At 44.0% G+C, this 27,994-nt stretch overlaps 1 protein-coding gene across 6 annotated transcripts; it reads left to right on the top strand.

The window, feature by feature from the left end:
- The first annotated feature begins 66 nt into the window (after window positions 1–66).
- Window positions 67–27,986, top strand: TSPAN2 (tetraspanin 2). Of its 6 annotated transcripts, none has more exons than XM_074925538.1 (9): window positions 67–202; window positions 459–572; window positions 5,912–6,014; window positions 18,785–18,882; window positions 19,322–19,396; window positions 19,941–20,042; window positions 21,249–21,323; window positions 22,035–22,118; window positions 23,345–25,299. In XM_074925538.1, the coding sequence occupies exons 2-9, from the start codon at window positions 522–524 to the stop codon at window positions 23,408–23,410; spliced, it is 654 nt and encodes a 217-aa protein (XP_074781639.1). In that variant the 5' UTR covers window positions 67–202; window positions 459–521; the 3' UTR covers window positions 23,411–25,299. The 6 variants fall into 6 exon arrangements, with proteins under 6 accessions (XP_074781639.1, XP_074781643.1, XP_074781640.1 ...); XM_074925542.1 differs by lacking the exon at window positions 67–202 and adding an exon at window positions 2,100–2,195 and having other exon boundaries at window positions 369–572; XM_074925539.1 differs by lacking the exons at window positions 67–202; window positions 459–572; window positions 23,345–25,299 and adding exons at window positions 3,248–3,382; window positions 25,308–27,986.
- The last annotated feature ends 8 nt before the right edge of the window (window positions 27,987–27,994 follow it).

Raw genomic sequence — 27,994 nt, 5'->3', positions numbered from 1 at the left:
ACACGGCACCGGGCGACGCGGCGGCTGCCAGCAGGGGCCGCTGCCGCGCGCAGGATGAGACGCGCGCCCGTCCCGGCAGCGGCGGGGCTGGGCCCGGGCGGCATCGGGCCCCGAGCTCTGCCTTGCTGCGGGCGTCTGCTCAGCGGAGGGGCCGCTGCCCCCGCGCGTAACCGGGCGCGCCGCGCGGAGGAAACCGGCTCCGGTAAGCGGGACCCGCAGGGTCCTGGCGGAGGCCCGCTGGGCTCTGAGCTCCCAGCGCCGCTGGCCGTGCGCTGCCCGGGGCGGCCCCGCGGGCGGGGTTGGCGGGAAGCAGCGCCCCGGCACTGGCGTGGAACTGGCCCCGCACACGGCTGGCAGCGTCGGCGTGGAAGGCTGGGAGAAGGGCGGGATACAGACCCGCACACCCCCTGCCACGGTCCCACTGAATAGCTTGCCTGGTCTTCATTTGCACTCTGTAGAGCGACTGTGCAAGCACTTGGCAATTAAATCCGCTTTCCTGCCTAAATCGGTTTCCGGCGGTGATGCAGGGAGCGCCCGTCGCGTGCTGTCAGGAAACTGCTCTCCCGGCCAAGGTAAGGGGCCCTGTCCCGCAGCTCCTGCCCTTACATTCACTCAGGTTCTCCCTTGGCTCACAATGAGCTCCATTTCAGAAAAAAAAAAAAAAAAAAAAAAGTACTTTTCTGAAAGAACACATTTCAAGTACACGTTTCATCTTAATCACGGTTAGCTCTACCCAAAATAAAGGCACCAAGAAGAACCACGATCCTCTTGGTCGCATGCACACGCAGGAACTACCCCTGCCAGGAAGAGCACACACACAGGGCGGACAAACCAGGGCTGGCAGGTGAAGGCAGCTGCCCCGGGTCATGCAGGGAGACACACGGGAGCTCAGGATAGACAGTGTGACCCTCCCAGGGCCCAGTTACTGTCCACCCAGTAAAGCTGTGGATAACTAGACAGAGGTGACTTCTGCTTTCCACTATTGCTTACTCATCTGTCTCCTAGATGAAAAGGTTTTATCAACAGCTAAGTTTCATTTGTTGCCCTTAGCACCTGGGTTGCAATTTGCAACCATAGAAGTTTGCAAATAGTGTTTATTCAAATCCAGATTTTTTTTATTTAAAAAAAAAAAAAAAAAGGGAAATCTTCTCCATAGCTCCCTGGTTTTGAAAACTGCCTGTAACTCCTAGAAACAGGCTTTGCTAGATCCAGATATTGAGGAGTCTAAAAATCCTGCCCAGAGCTCTGTAAGAAACTGGAGCTCTAAGACCGTTTTTGAAAGATGATCGTTCGATCTGCTTTGAGGAAGAAGAGACAATCTGTGCTACAGAACCTCTACAAGAACATGGGCTTAAGCAGCTGAGTGAGGGGAGTGGGACCAAGACTGAAGTTCACAGGCTAACATTTTGTGCAATGGGCTGGTCGGGGGGGCCCCCTTGCCATAGCCCTGGGAACACATTTTAGAGAAAACAATGCAAAAGCAGCTATAAATCACCATTTCTGAAATGCTTTTGAGAAAAAATAATCACAAAAAGATTGAATCAGGTTCACACTGAGTGATCTCACACTTCCTGACTACAGTCAGAAGAGCTAGACAGCAAGAGAAGATGCTGTTGTCACCATGACTTTCTTCCAGAGGCAACAGGAACATAAATGTATCTGCAACAACAGATGACCAGAAAAGCCCAGTCACATAGAGCAGAATATCAAACTGATGCCACTGTTCATGACACCAGTTGGAACTGCTAGCTGGGAAGAGCAAAACCTTCCTAAAACATTTAGCACCAGTTCAACTGGATTTCATTCACTGCAAGAATTATGTAGCAGGGAGACCTACTACTTATGAAGGCTGAATGCTCCATTCATAAACTTTTAAAGCAAATTCGCATGAAAGTTACTAAAGAAGCCTGATAAAAGACTTTTAAATAAACATACCTATTTTGCCATCGTAAGCCAATGCAAAACTGCTCCCTCCTTTAGATTTTTTATTGCTTCAAGTATATAGGGGGATAATGGAGTCCCCTCCTACTGTCTGATACATCTCATTGCCATTAGGGTATTATGTCTGTTCAAATAGATTCATGTTTTTGTCATTTTAGAAGGAACACATTGGACCTGGTAGGTCAATACCATTTAGCACAGCATCATTCTGAAACGAAAAAGGGAAGCTGCAGGATTTTGCTGTGTGTCATGAGGTAGGTTGAATGTTTCTTTTTAAAAAACTCATAAAGTGTATTTCATTGCAAATGAAACAAGAGATTCGCTGTTGCAATTCAAATAAACTATCTGGGATGATTTTCCCAAAATGCTGCCAGGTTTTAAAGCAGCTGAAAATGAATAGCAAAGTGAGTGAAAATAGAAACAACCTCCAACATTCTTCAGTATTACTGGATTATTACATGAGTGTAATTGCAGTCGAAATAACAAGACCCAAGGATCTTTTCCCATGCCTTTGTCCATGGTTTCCGTGCACACCTTGGGAAACATTGACTCTGAACATGGAAACAGCGTGGACAGGCAAAACTGTACAGTTACTTTATTTGTTAAACACTGAGAGGAAATGTTTAACACAGAAAACCTGCTGCTCAAGACACTCTACCTTACCTCACGCTCCCTTGTCAAAGCCCCTCGGGCAGCTTCAGACTCAGACTTTCTGAAGACTGTGAAAGAAATCAGCAGCTGAAAAAAAGACTGTAAGAGGAGACAGATTTTGACAACAGAGTTGGCATTTTTGGTCAAACCTTGAGAACAGAAGTGGAAGTATTAGTGGTTGGAAAATGAACTTCAGGGGCCCTTAGTGTATCAGCGTGATCGAAAACAGTTTTAAGGAGAACGGCGCTTTTCCTGCTGTCCTCGGGCTTCACACGTCAAATTCGCGATCTGGGTCGTAGTTTTATGGGCGCGCGCCCTAGCATCCCCAGAATTTAAGGGCCTAATTTCAAGTCTTGGCCCGAGACAGGTGCCACGCCCAGGAGGCCGGCGGGGATTTCGCTGGGTCCACGCGGAAAAAAGGGTGGCGGGGCCGCCGGCCGCACGGCAGCGCCCGGGCGGGACGGACCGGGCCCCGCCGGAGGGCGCCGGGCAGCGGCGCCGGGCCGGAGCGGCGGTGCCGGTCCCGGCGGCTCGGGGCAGGGCCGCCGCCAGCACCGCCCCGCCGCCTCCCGGGGCGGGCCCAGGTCGGCGGGGCCGCCCGCCCCTCGCCGCGCCCAGCCCCGCACCTGCCCCCGGCCCGGCCCGCTGCCCGCCCCGCGCGGAGCCGCCGGCCAGTCGGGCCCAGCCGCCTCGGGAGCTGCTGCCGGAGCCGGCGCCCGCCATGGGCACGGTGCGCGGGGGGATGCGCTGCATCAAGATCCTGCTCTTCATCTTCAACCTGAGCTTCTGGGTGAGCGCTGCGCCGGGCCGGGCCGGGCGGCGCCGAGCGGCACCTGCCGCCGGTGCTGCGGGGCCCGCGGGGCGGGGGGCGGCGGGGCCGGGCTGGGCGGCCCCGCGCCAGGGCCGAGCTTTGGCGATGGGCGCGGCGGGCCGGGCCGGGCTCGCCCCGCCAGCGCTCCCGGCTTTTACTCGCTTCTGTGAAGACGCGGGAAAACACCCACTTGACAGAAGCTGCCGTTGCTTCTTTCTAACTGGCGGCTTAGGGCAGTGGCCATTTCCCCGGCAAGCACAGGAGTTCAGACAGGAGGCTGCAGCGCACGGCCACAGAACGCTTCTTCACAGCGTCATGATGCTTTTTAATAATGTCACCTCACAGAATGAACCAACAGGTGCTACTTTGACAAGTTCATCCTAAGAGGAGGCCCTCGCGTCCTACTGCACGCACTTTGCTGAAAGCTACTTTATGTGGCAAAGAAGACTGTCTCCTGCAGAACCCTCAGGAGATTTAGAGAACGCTATGCCCATTCTCCCCTCATCGCACGCTTTCAATAGTCTCACAGCTCCATAGCACCATTGAATTCAGGATTTCCTTTTTCCTTCACTTTCCCTCATGCTGTGTTCTCCCCCTCACACACACACCCCCAGCAACTTTGCATTTTTTCAGACCGGAAAACAATTAGCAGTGTTATCTTCTTGAATATCTTTTTATTTTCGAGTCACTGTTTTTTTACAAGAAGTCACAAAATAATCCTGTTCAGTATCTCTGGAGCAACCAGTTTTGGGCTTTTGTCTCCTTTATGCTGGAGACACGGTTAAACCAAATGCTTTTCCCTCTTGGTGACAGCACTGTGAGCTCCGGGCACACAGCGCTGCTGTGCTTGAGCTGTAGGAGCAGAGTGATGTTGCCCAGCTGCAGCTGCGAGTCAGTAGAAGGACAAAGCTCTGCGTTATGTTGTTTCACAAAAGTGACAATTGCTGTGTTTTGTTATCTGCCTTTTCACTGAGATGGAAGAAACCATCTCCTCAGCTGGACTGGGGACATTCATTTCAGACACATCCAAACTACCAGAGAAGCCTGGACTGGCAGGAGGGGGCTCCTGCTGCGCTCTGGCAGTCCAAGAGCAGAGCCCACACCTGCAAGCCTGGAGGCTCAGACGACCAGGGTGGCAGGAGACCCCCACACTCTGCTGTGACACTTCTGCGCGAAAGCTGTGATCCCAAGCTCTTCAGCCATATCCTTGCCTGCTTTCTTTGCTTGCTGTAGCTATGCCAGATGAACCAAGTGCCAGGCAATGCAGGACAGATTTAAAAAGCACCACGCCAGGCTGCCAAGGCTATGGTAAGCAGCAGGAGTCTTGTGAACCTCGTTCAGGTTGTGCAGTTGCTGCAGACCCAGGCACAGGGCCTCCATCAGAGCAGCAGCAGAGCACTGTGCCTGGTCCTGCAGGATGCTGAAGCTGTCTGCCAGGACACACATCACTACTGGTAGGCTTATGGCTGGCATGTGCTGGGTCTGTCCATAGTCTATCTGTCTATAGATCTTTCCCCTCAAAACAACATGCCTTGACACTTCTTTTTCATCTAGTCTTGTTCACATGAAAGGGAATTTTTCCTTGCATTTGACAGCATCCATCACTTGTTTGTTAATCATTTCTGTGACTCAAGCTATTTTACACTGTAATAATTCTTTTACCTCCTAGTTCTGATAGGGGGGTCCCAGGGTGATTTACAGAAAAATGCCCTGTCATAATTGGTCCAAACACACTTAACTTCAGCACGTCCCTAAGAATACAAGCCTCTCTTTCTGGTAATCCTCTAACAGAACCCTTCTTACATCTGGGCAGCAGCAGCAGCAATACTGAAATGGCAGATAGTCTCCTGTAGTTTGGTACGATGATTTAGAGGTCCAGCTGGTCTCTCTACAGCATCATATATCCTGTGACACTGGAGATGGACCTGTGATACGTACAGGGGAAGGGGGCACCTCTCAGCCCAAAGGGCTGTTATTTAACCCCTAAGACAGCTATGACAGTTGGAAAAAAATTTTGGTGTGTGTCGCGTCAGCAGGGCTTAACCCCTGGTCACACAGCACTTCCCCATGAGGTGCCTCACCTACGGTAACAGCATCTCGTGTCCAGACCCAGGCCCTGAGTGGCCTCCTGCATACTGCCTGACCACAGCACGGTTCAGAGGGAGGAGGGCAGTGTTCCTCATGGACACTCCCTCTCCACAAACCCCCCATCCCACTCCATTATCCATGGCAATTCAGGCAAAATTTTGATGACTAAATGAGCTTATTGATGAGGTTTGAAAGTCACTACTAAGTTCAGAAGCACAACTACACTGCAGAGCTGGAAGAAAGACATTGCACTGTAACAGGAACTCATTGTTACCTGACACTGACAAGTGCTTCTTGAATTTCCTGACACTGCAGTCCTGATCTGTGGGATTTCAAGAAAGCATAGGGTGCCAGTGACACCTTTTTGATGCTCTCCAGCCAATTGTTACTAAAGTATTGACCGGTCTGTTTATCTTCCAGCTGGCTGGATTGGCTGTCATTGCCTTTGGTCTATGGCTGCGGTTTGGTGGGGTTATGGCAGACTTTGCTTCAGACAAAAAGTCTCCAGAGTACTTCTTCATGGGTAAGTTAAAGTGCCTGTGATGACAGTAGCCTTTAGTGTTGGTTTCATCCTGCGGCATGTGACACACCTTATGCACTGAATTAAATGAAGGCCAACAGTTTCTGGGCTGAACTACACAAAACTGGACATTCTGGTGCTGTGTGTCATGTGCATGATGGCTTTCACCCTTTCTCTGCTTGGTGTCGGCTTCCTTAGGCCTAACTGAACTCTTCTCTTAGATTTTATCCAGTCCTCACATACCCTAAGTGAATTGTGCTAATACTGTCAGAATAGAAGTTGAGACAGGTCAGAGACTCCTGAAACATGGGGCTCACCACCACTATAGCCTTCCAGAGTTTTCTGTGCAGCTGCTAGCCAACAAAACAACAGTGTCACTTCTGAATGTTTCTAATACCAGTGCAGCGGTAAAACTTTTGCTCACCAGTTCTCCCTGTGTCTGCACACAGAAGCCCTCAGTGTGACTTTAAGTATCAGAGCAAATCCTTCCACAGCTGAAAAGTAAAACTGCAGGGTTTAGTCGTCTCAAGAACTGTTTGCCCAACCTAGGCAGGAATCAACTAGTTTCCCAAGCTCACACAACTGGTATTGGTCATATCTAATTTTAGGCATTTAAGATAATTTTTTTTCCCCCTAGGATTTCCAGTTGGGTTTTCTGGAAAGGCCTGTGTTATGTATCTATAGACATCCTTAAATAGCAGCTGTCTAGGACTGCTAGCAACTGCATCTCTCTGTCTCTCTATCCATTGGTAATTGTAATGTGCCCTTACACCAGAAGAGTCAGATTTTTTGTTTTTTAATATATCACCCCTGGGCATGGACTCAATAAAATCCAGTTGGTGCAGACATTTTTGGCATCTACAAATGCCAAGTTTGAATGAACACCCAGTCCTGCTTTGTCCATCAAGCCATTCTGGCAGGGTGGCCAGGAATGGAGATGTCCTGTAGCAGTTACCCATCACAGGAATATTGCCTGGGCTGTGCAGTTACTTTAAATACCCCGATTCTCTTAGTGGAGACCTTGACCCTGATACACCACAGTCCTAACCCCAAGCTTCTCCAGTGTATGCAACCAGGCTAGAGGCACAGAGCTGACTATATAGTACTGTGGGAACTGATAGGTAAAATGCTATGCCCAGCTAAGTGTCTGTGGGAGTTTTTGAGGCTGAATAAAACCATTCAGATGAATATTTGATTGGGACCTGAGGGTTAAATACCCTATAGCACCTCCACTGACACAGAGAGCCAGGAAGTATGATTTACTTTTTCTCTTACACCTGAGCTGCTATGTCAGCAGCATATTAGATCACCAACTTCATTTCCACATCCAGTTTATACCTGCTGAATATCCTGTGCTGTATCTTGGAACTCCTCCCTGCCTCATGCACTGATGTTTGAACCAGGAGATTCAACAAGACAGAAGGATGTTCTGGCCTTCAAAATCAAGTACTGTTGGTTTGTTAGAAGCCAGAAAGTAATACATCCTGTGATGTGAATAAGCACCACAGTCATTTCACAGCTTTGCAGTGCAGACTGTAACACTGTATAAACAAGATGTTCTTTGGTGTGTATTTAAACCTCTAAAAGATTTAATCTGCTTCAGTCCTGCATAGAAATTACAAAAGCTGTTTAGAGTTGTTCATTTTGGGAAGTCCTGGGGAATGTTCTTGTAAAAGTTTCATCATATACCGTGACGTTCAACCATTGGGCTGTCACACGTATTTATAGAGCTGTATGCTGTAATATGTAACTGCTAGCAGAGAAAGTGCTAAGGAACAGGACGTAAACATGTTGAGAATTCTTTTAAACTTGTATTTCTGACTGAATTCTAAAGCAAAGTTTTGGCCCTTTTTTGTAATAGGTATTATGCTCTGAAGGAGCATTCCTGCTAAAACCAAAAACTTTTCTACTGCCCTCCCTCATTACAAATCCTGTTAAAAGCTGTTTTGACTTCTTGAGCATCTGATGGAACAGCCATTCAGACATCTGAGGCTGTTAACAATCTGTGACTAAGGCAGTGGTACAATGGTGGTTGCTCAAGAGCTTTACCTCTATAGGAGATTTCAGCTATGAGTCCCCCTTAACAGTGGTATATCGGGCCCTTCCCACAGAGACTCCGAGTGTTGTTTATTTGGCTTTGTGTGTTTGCTCTGTAACATGCATTCTGGGTGACAGCCAGAATTTTGCATAGGAATTCTTAATATGGAACGCTGTGCAGCACACAAGGAGCAGCTGCCCAGAGGGATGAAAGAGAAAGCAGATGATCAGTATGACTTGGAGATAGAAACATATGGCCATATATTTAAAAATAATTTCTTTAGCTCTGTTCCACTGACCGCTTTTGTGACTGTCTTGTGATAACCCAAGCCCCTGTGATCAGACCGGCTTTGTGTCAGTGCTTGGAACAGTGCAGCTGCATTCAGAGTTTGCTTTGTAGGTTGAAGCACTGTCCGGAATCATAATCTAGTGGAAAACATCTCGTTTTCTTGCTTCTAAAGAGCAGCACATTCCGCTCCTTTTTATACCTGTATTGAGCTGCCAGCTGAATCTAACCATCTTCTCTCTTGTGCTTCCTTGTGATGTTTTTTTTCCTGGATCTGAAATGTTGTTTTAGTTTAAAATAATTGATAATTATATCCTTGCATTTTCCATTAGGCCAGAATGAGTCTCCTTAAATAACCTTGTTCTTTACCAGCAGACCAGCTGCCTTTTCTGCCCCCTTGAATAGTTCAGGCCATGTCTTGGCAACCAGGCCTGTTCATCCTTTCCAGCCTCTGAAATGTTTCTGTTGGTTTGAGAACAACTTACAGGCAGCAGCGCTGAGGTCAAACACATAGGTGTTCTTAGTTTTCTGTTGCTTGTGGTTTTGTGTTCAGTGATCTATATTCCCAGCTTGCAGGTTTTTAACCTACAACATAAAAGGTTGGAATTGGAACTCTGATCCATACAGTCTCTGTCCACTGTACCGGGTATATCTTATACTGGAGCGGCCTCCTAAAATTGGACATTCTCTCTGCAGCTCTCCAACTCTTGGAGTTCCCAATGCACTGACAGGCATGACAACGTTTTTATGTTCCTCCACCTCACAGTACGTTTTTTGTGCCTGTGCTTCAAGTTGTGAGGCAGAACTGTAGATTTCCTGTTATATTTCAGTTCATCTCTGGTGGATTTCATATATTCCTCTCTTAGCTGTACTTGAGAGAAAAAAAAAAGAAAGAAAAGATAATTTTAGCAAAGGGCAATAGCTGGGCAGTTACCTCTTTTATCTGATTTGTCTGTGACACTATACTGACCAAATGGAGAAAAGCTCTGTAGAATAAAGGGAATTCCCTAGGATTGCTGATCCTTCTTGAAACTCCTGTACCAAGACCCTGGTGAACTTTTTACTGGGCAGGAAAGTCTGCAACAATCAGAAGGAAAAGAGATGCTTGTGTGAACCCAAGATGTCAGTATTGCTGTCTCACAATTAATTGGTCCTTAATTAATCCTTTGTAGTAGTGCTGTTCTTAAATTTAAAAATACCTAAAGCACAGAAGTGAATGCACAGTGCCTGCTGAGTGCAAGCTGAGCATTTGTGAAGTGAAAACTAACACAGGGACTTTTTAAAAGTCAGTTCAAGACACCTACTCTCCCCTCTCTGCTTTTGGTGGCTGAAGAGGAAAGTCTGTTCTGGTTCCTTGGGCAACATGGAGGGACAAACTCTCTGTATCACTAATAAATGAAGTGCAGAGGATCACATCACTGCCAGTAGCAATAAAAATGAAGTGTGTGTACTCAACAAGTCCCATCAGGAGTGGTAACAAAAACTGATGAATGTGAATGAATCAATCTGGATCACGCCTTCTCATAACTGGCAGCACTGAAGCATTGCTTTCTCCTGCACAGAGCTCTCAAACTTTCTGCTATGTTATGTTCTCTTTGCTCCAGCTCTGTGATTCAGTCTGTGGTCCAGGGACTCATTAGGGCCAAACCAGTTGTGGACAGAGGTTTCAGGATGGCTGTGGCTTTTTCTTGGGGTCTGTGAGAGCATGAGTGATCATTCTGGCTTTGAAAGGTACAGTTAGTTGGTGCATGCTTTAGTATATGAAGTCATGTCTGGAGTTGAAGGATATTAGTAGTTTTTCTCCATAGTAGTGGGTGCCCATACAAACAGGAGTTGGCCAGCAGTTAGATCCATGTAAACTGCAATTCTCCGCTCCTGTGCCTCATTTTGTTATAGTGCTATTCATGTATTTTGGAGCCAAGCGCTATACTTCTAGTCAACAGTATTTTCTCTCCAAAATCCATAGCCTCTCAAACTCTATCAGCCTTTAAAATGAAACCTGTTGGCAAAGTAGCCTCTGTGTAGAGATGAAATACCACAAGAGCAACATCAAATGGTTCTGCCATGTGTACTGGAGAGGCTCTTAGTCAGTACTTAAGACTTAAGCAATGAACTTGCCTTTCTTCCTATCATCTTGTGTGCAGGTCTCTTCTGCAGTTGAGGAAGAGTGGTTTAGAAAAGGCTGATAGTGGCCCTAAAGTGGAAAATGAAAGCTGCTGCGCTGGAAATCTGCTTAAAAATATGACACCACCACTACCACCCCCTAAAAAAAACCCTTACTCAAAATGAAAGTTGTTCAAAAGTCCTCAGTCTCTGTACTGAATCATAAAACTTAGCATCAGTTCCTAAAAGTCAGTATCCTGCCTGGCAGAATAAAGGCAAGGCCACCACAAAGCTAGAATGCTGACAACATGAGCTAATTAAGCCTAATGGGAATAATCTGTCCATCTACCTCAGGCTGGCTGTTTTATATTTACAATATGCTGGATTCAGGAGGCTTTTTCTTTTGGGTTTTTTTTAATTAATCACTTAAGCATGAAATGCACTTTATGGTTTTTGGCTGTTAAACTGTCCTCCTGGGTAACCCTTTCTCCCACCCCGCTCTCTCTGCCTGTAGCTCTCTAGAAGCTAGTCAGCTCCACACAGCAACAGTTGAAAAGACAGTTACGCCACTTCCTTCTTTGATGCACCCTCTTCTCCTTCCCCTAGGCAGCTGCAAGTCACCCTGGTGCCCGCACACTGGTCGCACTGCTGTGAATGCTGAACTCTGACAGTACTGCTCACTGAGTGCACCTCCCTCAGCCCACCTCAGAGAGCAATCAAGCAGTTGTAACTGATTCTGGTCAGACTGCCCATGCACAGACCAGAGCCCGCTACCACAAGCTCAACACTTTTACATTTCCAGAAACAGCCACCTGTAGCAAGTGAACCTAGGTGACTGAGGATAAACCTGTCCTGCATGAAGTAAAAAGACGTCAAGATGTTTCCTTTTACTGTAGCAGCACACTAAACTCCAGGAATGCTCAGGCTTTTTTCAGTTACATGCTTTGTTCTTCACACATACTCTCTTTAAAAGGACTAACTGCTCTAGATGCCAGTCTCTAAAGTGGCTTCTAGAAAAAGAACCAAACCAATATAACCCATTGTATCTCAAAGGAAATGGCCTGGGTTGTTTTCATTTGGACAGAGCTGGAAATACAGTGGACTGTCCACTATGAAGCCAAAGAGGAAAGCATTTTGTCTGCTGGAAAAGAATAACACCTCTGTAAAAAAGCCCTTAGCACCTTTTTGGGGTGTGTCACTTCAAAAACATCTACAGAGAGGGTTTTGATTGAGTTGGCTTGTTTTGTTCCAGCACTTACTCTGTCTGCACTTGGGTGGGTAAAGACAGCTATTTGCAGAGTCCTAACTTTTGCTACTGTGGGGGGCTGCAGATTTCTGTGAATTCGTTACAGCCATACTCCGTTTTCTGTTTTGGGTGTCTTGGAGCCTATGTATTTAAGCATTAGAAGTGTATAATTTTTGTGGAAATGTATGCATACATACAGGATTATTCAGGGTGTCCTAACATAGAGAGAATTGCAGAGAATTATTAGAGGAGTTCAGAATACCAAATGAATGAGTATTAAAAAGGCAGATGGAATACAGTATCATCAGTAAAGGAAAGGGATGCAAGTGGTGAGAGATAACCAAAGATAGTAACCTAAGCAGTATAAACACTGACAGACTTTAAATTAGCTATAACTACACAGGAACGTGATCATAGACTTACTGTCAGTTGCTCTTGACAAAAGTGCCTTGCTCAGCTGCAGTCAGAAAGGCGTATCAATATCAGGAATTATTAAGAAAGGAAATTAGAATCCAACTGAAAAATTTTAATATCATTGTGTAAATTTCCAATGCACTCAGTGTCTTGAATGCTATGTGTGGTTCTGGTCAAAAAGGATGCAATAAAACTAGAAAAAGTACTAAGAAGTTTGACAATGTTATTATTATCATACAATGTACTATGAAAACTTCCATATTAGGAAGTTTTTCACACTATTCATATCATTAAATCATAGAATGCACTGCCACAGGATTCTGTGAAGTTCAGCCACGTTAGCACAGATCCACCCAATACAGGTATGCTGATTACATCTGACTTCGGTGAAGTTTGGTACAGGGTGAAGTAGGTATTGACAGAGGCACTGGAGACTACTGAGGAGGTAGACATAAGCATTTAGGGTTGTGAGATGCATGTGAGCAAGACATGTAACAGGTGCTGGTATTCTGTGGGAAGGGGAAGGCAGTGGACCAGGATGTTACATTACAGTGAGGTTGCTTTTAAATTGAAATTCAGAGGATCTGTGTGGCAGCAGAAGCCTACAAACTGGCTGGTATCTGTAATGTTTTTGTGGTTCCAGGAAGACTAACCACAAAATCCCTGTTAAATTCATCCAAGACTCGTAATTATGTCTGTGCATTATGGTCAAAATAAGGGTATTTTCCAATTCTCCAGAAATTCATCTTCTTTCAGATGACTCTGCCTCTCTTCTCCAGTTTTGTAAATGCATTTTATAGATGCATATACTAAAAATCTATTCCCACAAAAATGGCAATCTCTAGTAACAAGCCTGTTTCAGAAACTGACTCTGCTCCCATGTGCAACACACAGAGCTATCCCTGTCTGGCCTGTTATTTCCAACTCCCTATGTGTTTCTCATCTTTTCCAATAGTGCATTTGCACTACAGGTTCCTTGGAGCTCTACTGTGGGCTTGAGAGCCTCAGTCCTTCTGTGGAGGAGCACATCTGCCTCCCAGACTGTAATGCACATACAGCCTCAGGGAAATTTCTTCAAGTCATGTCTGCGTTCTAGGACTCCTCTCATCACTGCCTCTGGATCCCTTATACCAAAAACAGAGCTTCTTGTTTTCTCAGCGGAGCACGAACAGTTGGCTGTTTGTTCAGTGTTACTTACTCGGCCCAAAAACCAAAAAGTAGAATTATTTAAAATGGAAAGTGACCGTAGCAGCCAGGTAAACAAGAAACCCATGTGAAATAAAGCCAGACAGAGAGACAGTGTATGTTTGTCTGCTCCTGCTCTTTGCAGTAGTCTCTCTACAGGGGTTCATATCTCAAAGCCCTCGGTAAGATTTGGGGAAAAAAAACCAAAACAACCAAACAAAAAACAACTCTGGGAGTGTGTTCTATTCCAGACTCTGAAATTAGATTTCTACCAGGCTGTAGGCGGTCATCAGAGTGTATCTGGTGGTGGTGGTGATGGTTCATGCGTTGCCTGAAATAAGAATGGTTTTAACGTTCACATCAGCAGGCTCCTACCTGCCTGGTCTGTGTTGTAATATTTCCTTTCTGTCCATAAAACATCAGTAGTACGCCCTTCTGCCTATCCCGTGGTTCTTTCCGATGGGAGCATAGAGGGACTCTGATTCTGAGGACATGGTTATTGCTCTGTCCAAGTGCCATGTGACAGACTAAAGAACTGGTGGCATTTCCTTGCAGATTAGTTATACATAGATTTGCATGTTACCTTGAGAGCGGTCTTTAATTGCTCTGAGGAACAAAGAACACATATCTTGCAGATTTCACTCATCATTTTTCTAAAAATGGGGCTGATCCCTCCCTCACTCTTGATACACATAAAGACATATTTCAGTCATCAGAAACAAAATTCCATCCTTCTCTTCTGCCTAGTCTAAAATGCTGAAATTCGGTATTCACTGCTAAACCCAAAGGTTTTGTCCATCCAGAAATGATGCACAGAAGACCCTTTACCCTTCCTGAGGTGCTTCTTCACACTTGCAGGTCTGCTGTCTCCAACCACAGCCCTAGTAGGGTATATGTACTCATATGCAGAGGAAACAGTATGTTATGGAAGAACTCTGTGCCATGAACATAGATGCCAATCCAGAGACCCCTACTGAGGGTTGGGTTTTTTTTATTTGCCATTCTTCATTACTGGGAGCCATAGGTTGCTCTGAGATTGCCAGGTGACTTTTAAATTCCCCTTGTAATTACAAAGCAGAGTCTGGTACAAAATGGGAATCCCTCCTGTTGGTATTTTCACAGGGAATACCCCCATTTGACATTTTCCTTTCAGGAAATAATGATTTTCCCTGTGGGATGAATTAAAAAATCAAGTATACAGAAAAGCTGCTGCTTTACTGCTTTCCAAATTTGTTCTTTGCAAAATGCAACAATGGCTGAAGTATGGGCTTCCCACCCTTACACTCTATTTTTTAGCCAGAAAAGAAATCAATTTGCTCTTAGGTGTTCCCTCACTTGAGTTACTGCTAGAAGTAGAAGTGTTAGTTTCTCTTCACAGCTTATAAACATCTCCGTGTTTGTGTGTGTGTTTTAGCACAGCTAAAGAAAAAAAAAAACAAAAAACAAACCAACCACCCCAAAACCTGAATATTTCCCCACAAAAAAAGGTCAAGAGAATAGGCTCTGTCAAAAAAAAAAAACCCCAATCCTATGACACTTCATTTTTCATCCTTCATTTTTACATAAAAGCCCATATTTACTCCAGTACACCTCACAGTCATTGGTGTTCTGGCTGTATCTGCTCAGATCAACCAATTTTTTCTGTTGTGTTTTGCACATGGCTTTTAATTCTTTGGAATTAATTCTCAATCCCTTTGCATTCTGGGACTGAGAGTGACTTGCTTTGTGGGTCCTGCATGCAGGTGCAATAAATATTCCTGAATTGTGGGCAGTCACAGCGATGGCAGGTTTCTGCCAGTAAGTCCAGCGCTTGCCCTCCTTAATGCCACAGCAGTGTGCCTGTTCTCAGTATTCTCTCTTCATCCACTGTCTGCTCCTGTGTGGGCCGTGGGCTGCCAACAAACCCAAGAGACGACTTAGCTGTCAAACTCTCCTCTTCATTAGCAGACACAGAACAGAGCGACAAAATTAGGAATCAGGAAATGAACAGAAGCAAGAAAAGGTACGAGGAAAAATTTCACACAGACCACAACCATTTACTTCCTTTCTACCTTGTACTTTTTTACTTGTGCTGCACAAAAAGCCACAGCTAGACAGTTCTCTCAAAATTTTCCACTTGCCAAAACAAGCGCTCTACCTTGACCTGACTCACATGCTTCTTTTTGCCATGCTGAGGTTTGTGGTGAACTTTTTTGTGTCAGTTTCTAACTATCAAAAGTGTTCCATTTCGTGACTGTAAACTAAGTGGTTTTTGTGTTTCTCTGCTGCGCTGTAGATGCCAAATTGGAGGCCTTGCCAAGGCTTTGTATTTTACAATGGAAGCGTTTATGAATAGAAGCTGATTAAGGCTTTGCTTTCCATCCTGCTTTTTTGAAAGGAACAGGCTTTATTGAAACTTAGTTACTTCTGACACATGACACTATTGCATAGCAATGTATGACATTAACACTACTAAATTTCTGGATTTGTCTGCTTTGCTGATCTTAACAAGGCTAACTTGACTATCAGTGCACGATGTCTCTAGGTAAGGCTGTGATTCTAAGGGGTGCCATACACTGTCAACCTTCGCTTTTTCTTTCCTTTCTAGAGAGTCTAGCTTTTCAATTTAGGTCTATTCCTGTTAAAAAATTGAGGTGATCATGCCTACATTGGTGTGTATAGCCCACTAGGAAAAGAAATACTAGCCCCCTGTCTTACATACTTACACCATCTAGGATGTTTCTAAATCTATTGCTTTGAAACCTTTCCTGGAAATCATCTTTCAGTTTGAGCACACCTGGATCTGGGTGCCAGGACACCTCACTGTGCAAGCTGAGAAGTAACCTGGTCCCTTTGAATTTTTTTCAATCTATTCTTCAAGTGTCTCATTCCTGTGTGAAAGATTACACGTGTGTATATATAGTAGACAAGGTAAAACATCTTTAGTTTTGTAGAATTTTTTTTGAGTGTCATCATCATTTTTCATCTAGAAATAGCTCTCAGAGTATCAACAACTACTAGTCCCAAGCTGAGAAAGGACAAAGTCTGGAATGAACTCTCCTGAAGAGAAGATGGAAGAAGGTGGTTTTAAGCCCTTGTCTGGCTCAGCTGCGGGGCCAGACACACAGCAAGCTCCGCTCTCTTTAGTGAGTGGTGTGAGCTCTTCCTGTAACACGCCTTAAAAGGGAAGTTCTGACTGAGGTAGTGGTTTAGCTGTGAGTCATGCAAGCGAAATGTCAAGTCTGTTTCTCAGACAAAAGCAAATCCAAACACTTGAAAGTAGTCTCACCCCTCAAAGAGCCTCAGAGAGCTTTACTTTGTCTTTGCTAGCTGGAAACAACAAAAAGAAATAGGAAGACTTCTTTCCAGTCCTCTTAATCATAATTTCTCTGCTAAATTGTCTGATAATTACAGGGACTGGGTAGGGAGTGACATGCAGAAAAGGGCCCAGGAAACATCTTTGTAGTTACACTCCATTTGTTACCATGGAGATCTCAGGAAATGGCAGTTTTGGCGTTTGGCAGTTGAACAACAGGTTCTGCACCTGAGTTTTTTTGTCTCTTCCAATTCACCTTCCACGAGGGGCTGACCTTTCTCTCCTGAGCCATTATATATATTTGTATATCCTTACCTCAGTAAAAGCCCCTGTGTTGTGAAAATGTGTGTAAGTATCAGCTTGAAGGCACAGTCCTAGTAAGTCACAGGATGTTGAATGTTAAAAATCTAGAAAATACCGAATATGAAATACCAGCACAGTCAGCAACAAATCCCGCATATCTGGCATCACAGACCTGGTAAAGCCATATTAAATTATAATTGGTTTATTGCTATTTAGCAGAATGTGTTCCATGGCAGCAATCCTTGGCACAAGAAAGGTACCAGGGCAAGAAGAATGGAGGAGAGGAAAGGGATCACAGTAGCTGCTATAGATATCTGGCTGATATACAATGATGTGCCAGATGACTGGACAGCAGGCAGGAATCTGCCTTCTCCAAGCAGGGTAGCTAGATGCTCTGTATACTGATTGTTTTTTCCCTTTCCTAGGAATCATTGCACTGTCATTTGCAGGGCTTTCTAGTCTAGGTTACACAAGGCCTGCTAACAGTAAATGCCAGCAGTTCTGTTAACCCTAAAGATACGGTCAGATTTTAAAATATTAAAATTGCTAACTGAGAATACGAGAAGTTCTCATTAAAAGTTTGCACAGACAAAGCTGGGAGCAAGGCTCACTGTGCCCTCTAGTGCGCACAGCCTGTAGCTCCGCTGTCCCCTCACACCGGCATGAGGGAATTGAAGCTGTTTTGTCTAGCAGTGCATTGGCGTGGCAGATTTCTGCCACGGCCTCCACGTTGCCCTCACAAGACGAAGACTAGAAATACAAGGCACTGCACTGAGCCTGTTGTACTTTGACTGACATGGTATCCAGAGACAAGGCACAAAGACAGTTGTTGTCGTCTGATGGGAACTGACACTGCCCATGAAGGGATGGATGGATGGATGGATGGATTCTATCCATTTTCAGGCAACTCTTCTCCACGTCTCCTGATCATAATGTACTGATGGTATTAGCCTTTAAAACCTGCCGATATCTCATATTCTGACACATCAGTATGTTGGAGGAAAAAATGTAAAGTAATGACACTGGAATAGGCCTGCCCAGCAGGCAGTAAAGCAGCTACTTATCATAAAAGGAAGATGCCATGCTCCAAATCACTGAACGGTAGAGGAGCTTCCATTCTCTGCAGTGACCAAGCTCAGGACTATTGCTGAGCTTAGGACCACCACCACCACCTCCCCCAGCTGTTCTTCCCACTCATTATTTAGCCAGAGAGTGTAAATTCATTGTTTCACTTCACAGAATCATCTAGGTTGGAAAAGACCTTGAAGATCATCTAGTCCAACCATTAACCTAACATGGACAGTTCCCACCAGCTTCCTCCAACAGCTTTCAAGGAGTTCCCCCAATCCTCCTCTTCCTTCCAATAGCAGTCAGCTTTATCCCCAGCCAAAGCACTGATTTCAGAGGGACGTGACACTGTAGTGCCTATACCTTTCTGAAGATGTTCAAATGTCCTTTTTTATGTACTGCCAGGCAACTGACAGAGATAGCTGCCAGGTAGCTTTTTTAAGACCCACCCCTACACAGCAGTACAGCACATTTCCAGTCCCAAGTTTCACAGAAATAAGCCTTCTAGCAATGTTGGATTTTTTTTGCCTTACGTTCCTCACTGAAGAGTTGTAAGGTGGTTCTGGATGGTATGGTGTATTTTCTTCCTGGACTGAGCTACCCTTGGGACAAGAAATGGGAGGTGGAAGTCTTCTCATTTGTATCCTGAGATTCTCTAAGAATTCTGAAGAGATCATTGCTCTCCTTTTGTAGCAAGAGAAACTTTACTGTGTAACAGGTGTTCTTTGTGAGAGCCAGAGACCATTGTTACAAATGTGTGGTTTTGACAAAATAGGTAGCAGACTTTGAGAAGTGAAACTTTCTTAAAATTCTTGTCTGATTCTGATTTTTCATAGGACTCTATGTATTGGTGGGAGCAGGGGCTCTCATGACCACAGTTGGATTTTTTGGGTGCTGTGGAGCAGCGCGGGAGTCTCAGTGCTTACTTGGAGCAGTAAGTAAAAGGTTTCAAGGGCCTGGGCTGCGCAGGAAAATTGTTCAAAAGCGTATGCTTTGTGTCATTAGCGGAAAGATCTTTACAGTCCAAGACCTGAAATGTCTTATGTCCTTTTACTGGCTAATCTAGCATATCTAGCCACCATGCTACTGCAGAGCTTACATACATGAAGAAGTTCCATTGCTTGCCTCATGTGATATGCCTGGAATTACCTTCTGTCTTTTCTGAACTACCATCTGAGCCACATCTTTGTCATTTCCACCATTGTTTCCCTATTACAAGAAATCTGACTTGTTATGGACCCTGCTTACCAGCTTTCTTTCAGTTACTGTGTGGGCTGTTAAGCCCTGGGCAAGAACGAGGGACTGACTGGCAGTCCACATAAAGCAGAATTGTGCAAGGTATATTAATACAGTATTCTCTTCTTCCTCTGCAGTTCTTTGCTTGCTTGTTGGTGATATTTGCGGCTGAGGTCACTGCTGGAGTATTTGCCTTTATAGGCAAGAAAGTGGTAAGTAGCAAGCAACTTCTAATGTAATAATAAGGCAGTTATGGATTTCAATGCTGCTGACTGACCTACACTTGCATAGGAAAACTTTCCAGAAGATTTTTCCCAGGAAGACTCTCTGACGTCCTTATCTGGAGTCAGTGAGAGCTTGTGTCATCACAAGTCCAGAACGGGATGGAGTTTTTTCCCCCCTCTATTTAAGAAAATCTGTAGGTGTGGTTCAATCTTATGTCCACAAGGAACATCAGGTAGAACTATGTGGTAAGAGGACACTGCTTGGTAAAGAAGCAAACAAATTCAAGCACTGAACTTCTCCAACGAAGAGTGTTTACCCAAAACACAGAATAGAGCATATGTACATTTCTGACCCATGCAGAGTCCCTCTGAATGTCATCAGGCCACAAAACCTCCTGTCTTTCCAACCATGATACCTCGGTTTACCAGGCATAATTTTCTGTTCTGGAGGTTGATGACACAAGCTGCAAGTCTGCACTGGATTGAGGGTAAGACTTATTTGCCACTCATTTGGAAAGTCTCATTTCTGCAGGCAATACAGGAATCCCAGAAAATCTATGAAGACATTTATGATGACTATATGAAAAACCCAGGGGGGAAGGTCAACAGGACTATCTATCACTACCACTTAGCTGTGAGTAGTCCTCCTGAACTTTAATACCTTGCACTACCACTCTACTGTCACATTACCTTTTAAAATTAAGAATGCCTCCCACTGAGGTATGCGAGAATAGAACTGAGTGTTAAAATAAAGCCAGAGGCTCACAACCTGGTTTCCTGATGGCTCTGTCAGAATTCTGGTTTTCAGATCCCAAGGGATCCCCACCTTTGCAGGTGAAAATGGCCAGGCTTTTAAATTTCAGCTGATGCTTCTGGTCTTTGTTGTGCAGAAGATAGGACTATTATGGCCCTTTTGGATATTAAAATCCATTAACAAATACTCACAAATGCAGAGAGAGGTAGAAAGGTCTGAACCTCTCTGCATCTGTCAGAGAAAAAACTGTCATCTGTGTCTCAGGACCAACCATGTGGCAGATCCTGGTCACTGGCTGAACCAAAAGCACATGTGTGACTCAGTTCAGGCCACCCAAAAAGTGGGTGAACCAGAACTAGAACCTGTGACTTCCTGAGGCCTATTTGTGTCCATCCTGTATCTACACTGCCTCCCACAGAGATCAAGCCCAAGCTTTGTTGCTCCTTACAGCATTCCCACATTCTTTAGAACAAACATTTCACAACCTCAGGCCCTTTTGTCCTTCTCCCATAGCTGTTATTTCTGACCCAAAGAGGAATTCCAAGCATTCTGTGGGAGACAAACAGGAAAAACAAACCCTCTTAAACACTCTGATTTATTACTGTCTCCAAAGCCAGCACTATGTTTTGTCAGAAATAAAGATTCTGGCATTCTCTGTTGTAGCTTTTGTGCGTTGCCCGTAACTCTGTGTGCACTATTTGAACTTTCTGCTTTCTCCCTTTAACGACTCCTTTTTCCTCATGAGCCAGGGGTCTGCTTTTCCAAAATCCACTTGTTCACTTTGTTATGAGATACTGTGTAAAAAGCCCTTCTGGATGTTGTTGTTAATACAAATTTGTCCGTGTGCTATGGCTTCAGACAACTGAAACTGATTTTTGAGAATTTTGGCCCACACAGCTGGAACTCTACAAGAGGTAGCAGTTAATATAGGGAATCAATTTATGACTTGATCTCTATTGTTTCTTTTTTTTAGTTATTTATTATCTCACTTTCAGTATGAAAGTAGTAACTCACTTTCAGTATGAAACAGGTCTGTGGTCTCCCCTTCTTTGATTCTTCATCTCTCTCTCTCTCTCTCTCGTTTAGTTTCAATGCTGTGGTAAAGATAATATGGAACAACAAATGGGATTACCCTGTCCAGAGAATATCCAAATGCCAAAGGCAAGTGTCCTCTGTTCTGGTTGTTCTAATCACTATTTCATGTCAATTGTTTAGTAAGAAAGGAAGAGCTTCCTTTTTACCTTACAGATTCTAGCACAAAATTCCATATGAAATGGAGCAGAGTGGAGGCAGAAAAAAATTGGAGGTCATATTGAACATGCCTAGCCCTCATTTCTGAAGCCTTCCTATAGTATCCCATGGTAACTGTGTCTCTCAATTGCAGCAGGTAACTGAGACAATATTACATCATCTGAAAAGTGGGAAGGACGTAGCAAAATAGGAATCCTAGATGAAAAGCCCCATGAAAGCTGAATTTTGGCAAGTACCTGCCTTAATCATGCATGCAGAGTCCTGACTAGAAACTTTGTTAGCGTTAAGGATACTGTTATTTCTGTCTTTTGTGGAATCTGCTTTTGAGTACAATGTCAATCTGAAGGGCCAAAGTTACTGATTTAGCATGGCCTATGATATAAAGGGTTTTAAATTTAGGGAAAACTGATTGTAAGAAAATAACTTGTATGTGTCAGCCTGTACAGGCAAGGGGTACAGATGTGTCACTAGAAAAGGGAATATGCTGTGAAAATCATCCAACAAAACACAAGGCATATTTTTCATGTTTATCTGTTGTTTAGTGAGAACAGCTGACAGAGTTGGTTGAAGTATATTTTTCTAGGAGTAAAAATCTTTCTTTTTTTTTTTTTTTTTTAATAGAACTGCCTGGTTGAAATTGAGAATGTAATTGATGCTAATCTGCGTTTAGTTGGAATTGTTGGAATTGCAATTGCTGGCATCACAGTGAGTAAATCCATGTTCTCACTCTCAAATCTATATTTTAGCCCAGAACCCTGTCTCTGACTCAGAGCTTTGTGGAGGGTGTTTCGCAGCAACTGGTGAGATTCCTCAAAGGTTCAGCTGTGCTTACTGCTTTCAGTGTGTCCTCTCTCTGGGAACTAACTCCATTGACACAAGCAGGCTTGCATGACTTCCTCTTACCAGTTCATTTTGTGTCCTTAGACAGGGTCCGAAGTATCTAATGGTAATCTTACTTTGTTGTAATAGTAGGAAAGCAGAGTGCATGTGAACCAAAGTGAAAAGCAAAAGGCCGTAGCAGCATTTCATTATTCCAAAACAAGTGCACACTGATGCTTTAGGCCCTTTGGGGATCCATTCCTTATATTTCATAAGGAATAGAGTGCCTACCCTTTCTATAGAAATGGCTTTCCAGGAAAACGCTGACTGTAGCATTGACAACGTGAAGAATGATTTATAAACAGATTTTCTAGGTCACAGATCCAGTGATCGGTATGTATTTTGTTGAAGGAACAGGCTTTAAACCGCATAGTTTTCAGAACAGCATTTCCTTCCCAAACAGGCAGCACCTAGTTACAGGTAGCTTCATCGCACTGTATCATCAAAGCGCCGGTAACTGTCCGTACAGTCCCTCTTCCCCCCAGGCGTGCGCTGTTGCATTCCCAGGGTCGCTCCCCACGACAGCACTGTCACCCATAGATGTCACCCGGCGGCAGGGATACGGCAGGAGTGGGAGGTCCCTGTCAAACACGGGCTTCAACAGAAAGCATTTTGCGGCAGGCGTGTGCCGCTGCCTCCTTCAGACTCAGAAACCAAGCAGCAGTCTGAAACAGCATGAGGAGCCAAAATATCAGTAAAGAAACACACCTCTGGCTGCTCTGAAGAGCAGAAGATTCATGAATTTATGTGGACGTTTAAAAGGAGATGAAGGGTTTACATATGTAATAGAAACCGTGGCACGGGTAAAGGGGATTAAACAATCCTGTGATTTGTGTAAAACATGAAGGTATACTCAAAAATACAGCAAAGCAACATGGGTGGGACAGAGTATCAGTGAAACCTTTTATGTTAATGGTCTGATATCTTGGGGTTTGTAGATGGAAGCAGTCACTTGCTACTCTGCCATAAGAACCTTCAGACTGTTCTGATATGCAGGCTATTTTATAACTGTTTTGTAAATGGATCCCTAAATTGCATCCCTTCTCTTCTAGATCTTTGGCATGATATTCAGCATGGTTCTGTGCTGTGCGATCCGTAACACAAGAGACATGATCTAAAACGTTCACTGCACAACTATGTCCCAGGAGTTCCAGACTAAGCTTTACAAGAAGTGCTCTTCTACCCACTTTAATAATTGTAATGCATTTTAATTAGTGTTTTAACATACTGAGAGGAAAATATCCCATTAGGTGAGCAGGTGAATTGTACTAGTTACAGTAAAACCGAAGTCAACAAAAAGGTTTTTAAAATGTCCTTTTTAATGAAAAAAGCAAAGGTGCATCTAAGACTAATTTGATTTTTAATATTTGTATATGTGCAATTAAGAGTTTACACACCTATAGACATTGTGTAAGCGCATGCATATCTCTCTTTACAAATATATATGCACATGAGCAGGTACCTGTATATGCAGTACCTTGTTTAGGTAAGTATGTGCAATGGAGTATGTTGTGTGTGCATGTTTGCATGCACATTCTTCCACAGTCTCCCTATGCAGGAGTGCACACACACCCACAGGTACACAGTGCTCAAAACCCTTTCATACTAAGCCCCTGTTTGCCAAGAATTAGCAGAGAAACAAATGCCATTTTTAAAAGTAAGACCTATGATCCCTTCCATAACAGTTCTTTCCAAAGCCCAAACAGGATAGAATTCATAAAATTGGACTTGATAAAACAAACAAAAAAGCCTAAGGGCCTGCTCCAGCAAACTAATTCATGTGAGTAGGCCCACTGACTTCACAGTCATGCAGAGACTGGATTTATTTTTTTTTTTAGGACTGGACCCTTCATGCAAATGCAGAAAGCTCTGGGGGAGGAAACATGTCCAAGGACATCCAGGCTAAAGGAAGAGGGGGAAAGAGGTGGGAAGCTGGCAAGATAACACAGTCATTTGAGAGCAATTGTAGTGCAAAGTGTGCTTGAGCTTCCCAAGCTAGCCTGAGACACAGACACACACACAAAAAAAAAGAAAAAAAAAAAAGAGGAGCCACTAAAATCTTTATTCAGAAGTCCCTTTATCCTGCAAGACTCTATATGGTATATATGCTGGTGCAGGAGTGGAGCCTATATCCAGAAAGGCAGCCACTTTGTCAGATACTCTGCAGAATCTAACTGGCCTGTGGAAGCCAACTGAAGAGTGAAAATGGTCAGGGAAAGACACACAGCACTTTAATATCTATCCTCTGTTTCTGCTTCTGTGACTATCACAGCTTCCATGGGGCTCTTACCTCAGCCTCTCACCCTTTCTTGCGGGTATAAGGCAGGAAAGAAAAATGGGACATTTTTACAGAGCCATAAAGTAAATTTTCTTACTGGCATCTTTAGATTGCATGTCAGGTATAGAAATTACACTGTGTGCTTGAAATACCTCAGGGCTTGCGTTTACATCGTTTGTTTCTATATTTTTATTTTTCTATTTGTCATATTTATTCATAAGAGAATGTTTCTTTTACAACAGCCTAGAAGGGAGAAAGGTTGTCCCCAGAAGGGGAAAATAAATTACATCAAAGGCTCAGAATATCTTAATTTTTAGCTTACTCGAGATAATTCACCATTTCAGAGAACAGCTTTCTGCTAACAATATCCGTGTAGCAGCTTTGTCTCTCTGACTATCACTAGCTCATATTTCTGGTAGTTGTTCCATACAGGATGGGGAAAAGTTCAGCTAAACTACACATCTCATTGAAATGGTCCATGATGTCCAACAGGACTTCAGGCATTTACAAGTCACATGGTCTTTATTCCACTGAAACGCAACAGAAGGAAATGGGATTTCAGAAAATGTGTGCATTCTAGTGCGCATACTTGTGTGGAATAGACATCCCTCATATTTATCTCTCACTTCCCCAAGACACTCACACTCCCATCACTTTTCTGTTACTTCAGGACTGGAAATAACGTTGCTGTTCCATGTATCCAATTTAATTGACACATCTTGCTGTCTTTTACATAGATCTCTTTTCAAATCGCTTAGCTACAGACTGTGACACTGAGCCAGCTGTGCACTAAATGCCAAGTATGCAGCAGGCACTGCTGACTGAGCAGCTTCTGGACCTAGCTGAAGGTACCCAGCTGACTGGGAGACACTCTATCATACACCAAAGAAGAGTTGGGCTTGCACCACTGTTCACAGCTGACTACTATGGGTGCCATGTAAAAGGAGGGCCTGGGACCTTATTCTACAAGCATCAGACCAGGAAATAGGGCCCCAACCTGCTGTCTGCTCCTAAGGCTCAAATGGGAGAATGACGCTTGCAGCAAATCCATGAAGGTCTCAAACTGAAACTAATTAAGTTTCTCATAGCAGACAACTGACATAGCCAAAGCACTTTCCTGGATCCCAGATACACTTGAGACTGTCCCTACCACTGGTTCTGCTCTAAACAGATAATGGGATAGTATACAACTGAGGTGTTTTCTACCAAGCTAATAGTGACAAAAAGAAGAAAACCATGTATAGTGCCATTTTTGCCATTCAGAGCAAGACAGCTTTCCAGGAAAACCATTAAAAATAGCACAATAGGGAAGCCAGTGGTTCAAGTTCCAAGATTACTGCCCTACAGGGATAGAAATTTATTGCAAATAAAGCTGTTTCCTATTGTTACACTCCACCTTGTAGTGACAGTATTTTGTTTATTTAAAATACACCTACATATAATTGGGTTTAATTCCTCAATTTTGTAGCACCAAAACATACTGATAGGACCAGAATTTACTTCTTTGCTTACTGTTTCTTGAGTAAGTTGGAAGATGCCCACTCCTGCTTTTCAGATGCACTCAATAAAAAGGCAGCTTGCAGAATTTCTGTTGCTTCCCCAGCCCCACCACTCCCCCAGAAGGACAAAAACATTTAAGTGCCTTATGAAAACAGGGAAGAGTGGTACAAAGAAACCTTCTTAGAAATTCAGTCTTGAACAACCTCGTTTTCTGCTGAAGTGCTTTGGATTTGTGTTTTTTTTTGTCTTCCTCTGAACATTGTGTTTATTTTTCTGAGCATAATTACTGCTTATTCTCTAGGGTTTGCTGCTATTTAGGTATATGAGATACTCACACTGCATATCAGGAACAGACTAATACCAGTTACTGGTTTAGTTCTCTAAATTATTGGTATAATTTAAGCTGGAAATCAATATATTATGCATCTACTAGTGTTTAACAGAATCCAGAGATACAGCCTCTTTTGTTGTTTCATGCTGTTGTCTGCTGTTGTGAGGTGCGTAATATATTCGCAGTTTTCTCTGCATCTTGGTAACTGAAAGTCTTTTAACCAAGGGACAGAAGATACAGCTCCCTGTCAGGAATTCCTTCCTGTTGCTTTTAGATCACAGCTAGTTAACAGCTCCAATGTCCAATGACTAGCCTGAGCAGCCCTTTTTAAATGCTCAGATGTCACAGGCAGGGTTATGGCTATCAAAACTGGATATGTAGCGCCCACAGTTTATTGTGCTGCTGCTCTTTCATTTCAGCTCTTGAAAGTGCAAAACCTTTGATCTTTGTCTGCAGTACAAAATAATTTCCAAGCAACTACACCATATGTCTCCAATAAGAAAGCTTTCCAAAGGTAACTAAATCCAAACCACTATCTAAACTTCCTCAAATACAGCTCACACTCCAGAGTTGCATGCCCGGATTTCATCAATAAACGCCAATGCCTGTATGCACACAGTAACTGCCATACAAGTCGTCAGAAGTACCCATTTAGTCCTGTCCCTTGTACCTGTTTCAGAAGAAAGTGACAAAAGATCAAATCCCTCGAGGTGATAATTCTGAAAGCACATCACACATGTTTTCTTCTCCTCCTGTCAAACAGTTCATTCTAAATCATAAAGATGTAAATTGCTGATGCCCTTATTATATCTCTAAACATCACTGTTCACATTTCCCTTGCCTAATTTTTCTAAGTAACTGAGTTCAGTGGGAGCTTCATTTGTTACAGCAAAGCCTCAGTCAGTTTTGATAGAGATTGCACAGGAGCTGATGAAGCACAGCCCTGTAATATCTCTACAATGAAGATTCATATTTCACTTTTCTTCATACTGAAAGTGATAGTTTTATAGCAAAATGTATTTCATATGTATTGAAAAAAAAATTAAGCCTTCAAATGCTGTATTTTACAGCCTTCAGAGGCTACTGATTAACAGCATCAGGTGCTGCTCACAGAAAATGTACATAAATAAAGCTTTTCAATCTTACTTCTTCCTTTCTGTTGGTGCTCCAGCCACGGGGTTCTCCAAAACACAAACCGCTTCCAAGAGAACGTGTTTGTTTCTGTAGCACAAGTTGCGATTTTGGACAGACCTGGCATGTCGGTTTATGCTGCAAAGGCTGTAGCAGAATTACCGCTATGGCACCTTTCCTTGAGAGAGAAACCCCACTTATTCGGGTCTGTTGATGAAATCAGCAGAATCCGCTTTAGTCCAGTGCGTTCTGAAGTGGCGTTTCACCAGCGTTTCTGTCTTGAATTTGAAACCACTTTCTAATAAAAATAACCTGACGTAAACGACTCCCCGAGAGAACACGTCTCTGTGCCGCCGGCGTCCGCGGTCAGAACCAGCCCCCACAGACTCCCCGTTTCACAACACGGAGGTGGCGGGACGCAGCCCCGCGAGCGCGGCGGCCAGCGGACCCTCCGCGGCCTCA

This window comes from Athene noctua, chromosome 23, assembly GCF_965140245.1.
Source record: "Athene noctua chromosome 23, bAthNoc1.hap1.1, whole genome shotgun sequence".
Lineage (NCBI taxonomy): Eukaryota > Metazoa > Chordata > Aves > Strigiformes > Strigidae > Athene > Athene noctua.
This window is presented reverse-complemented; position numbering and strand designations above follow the sequence as displayed.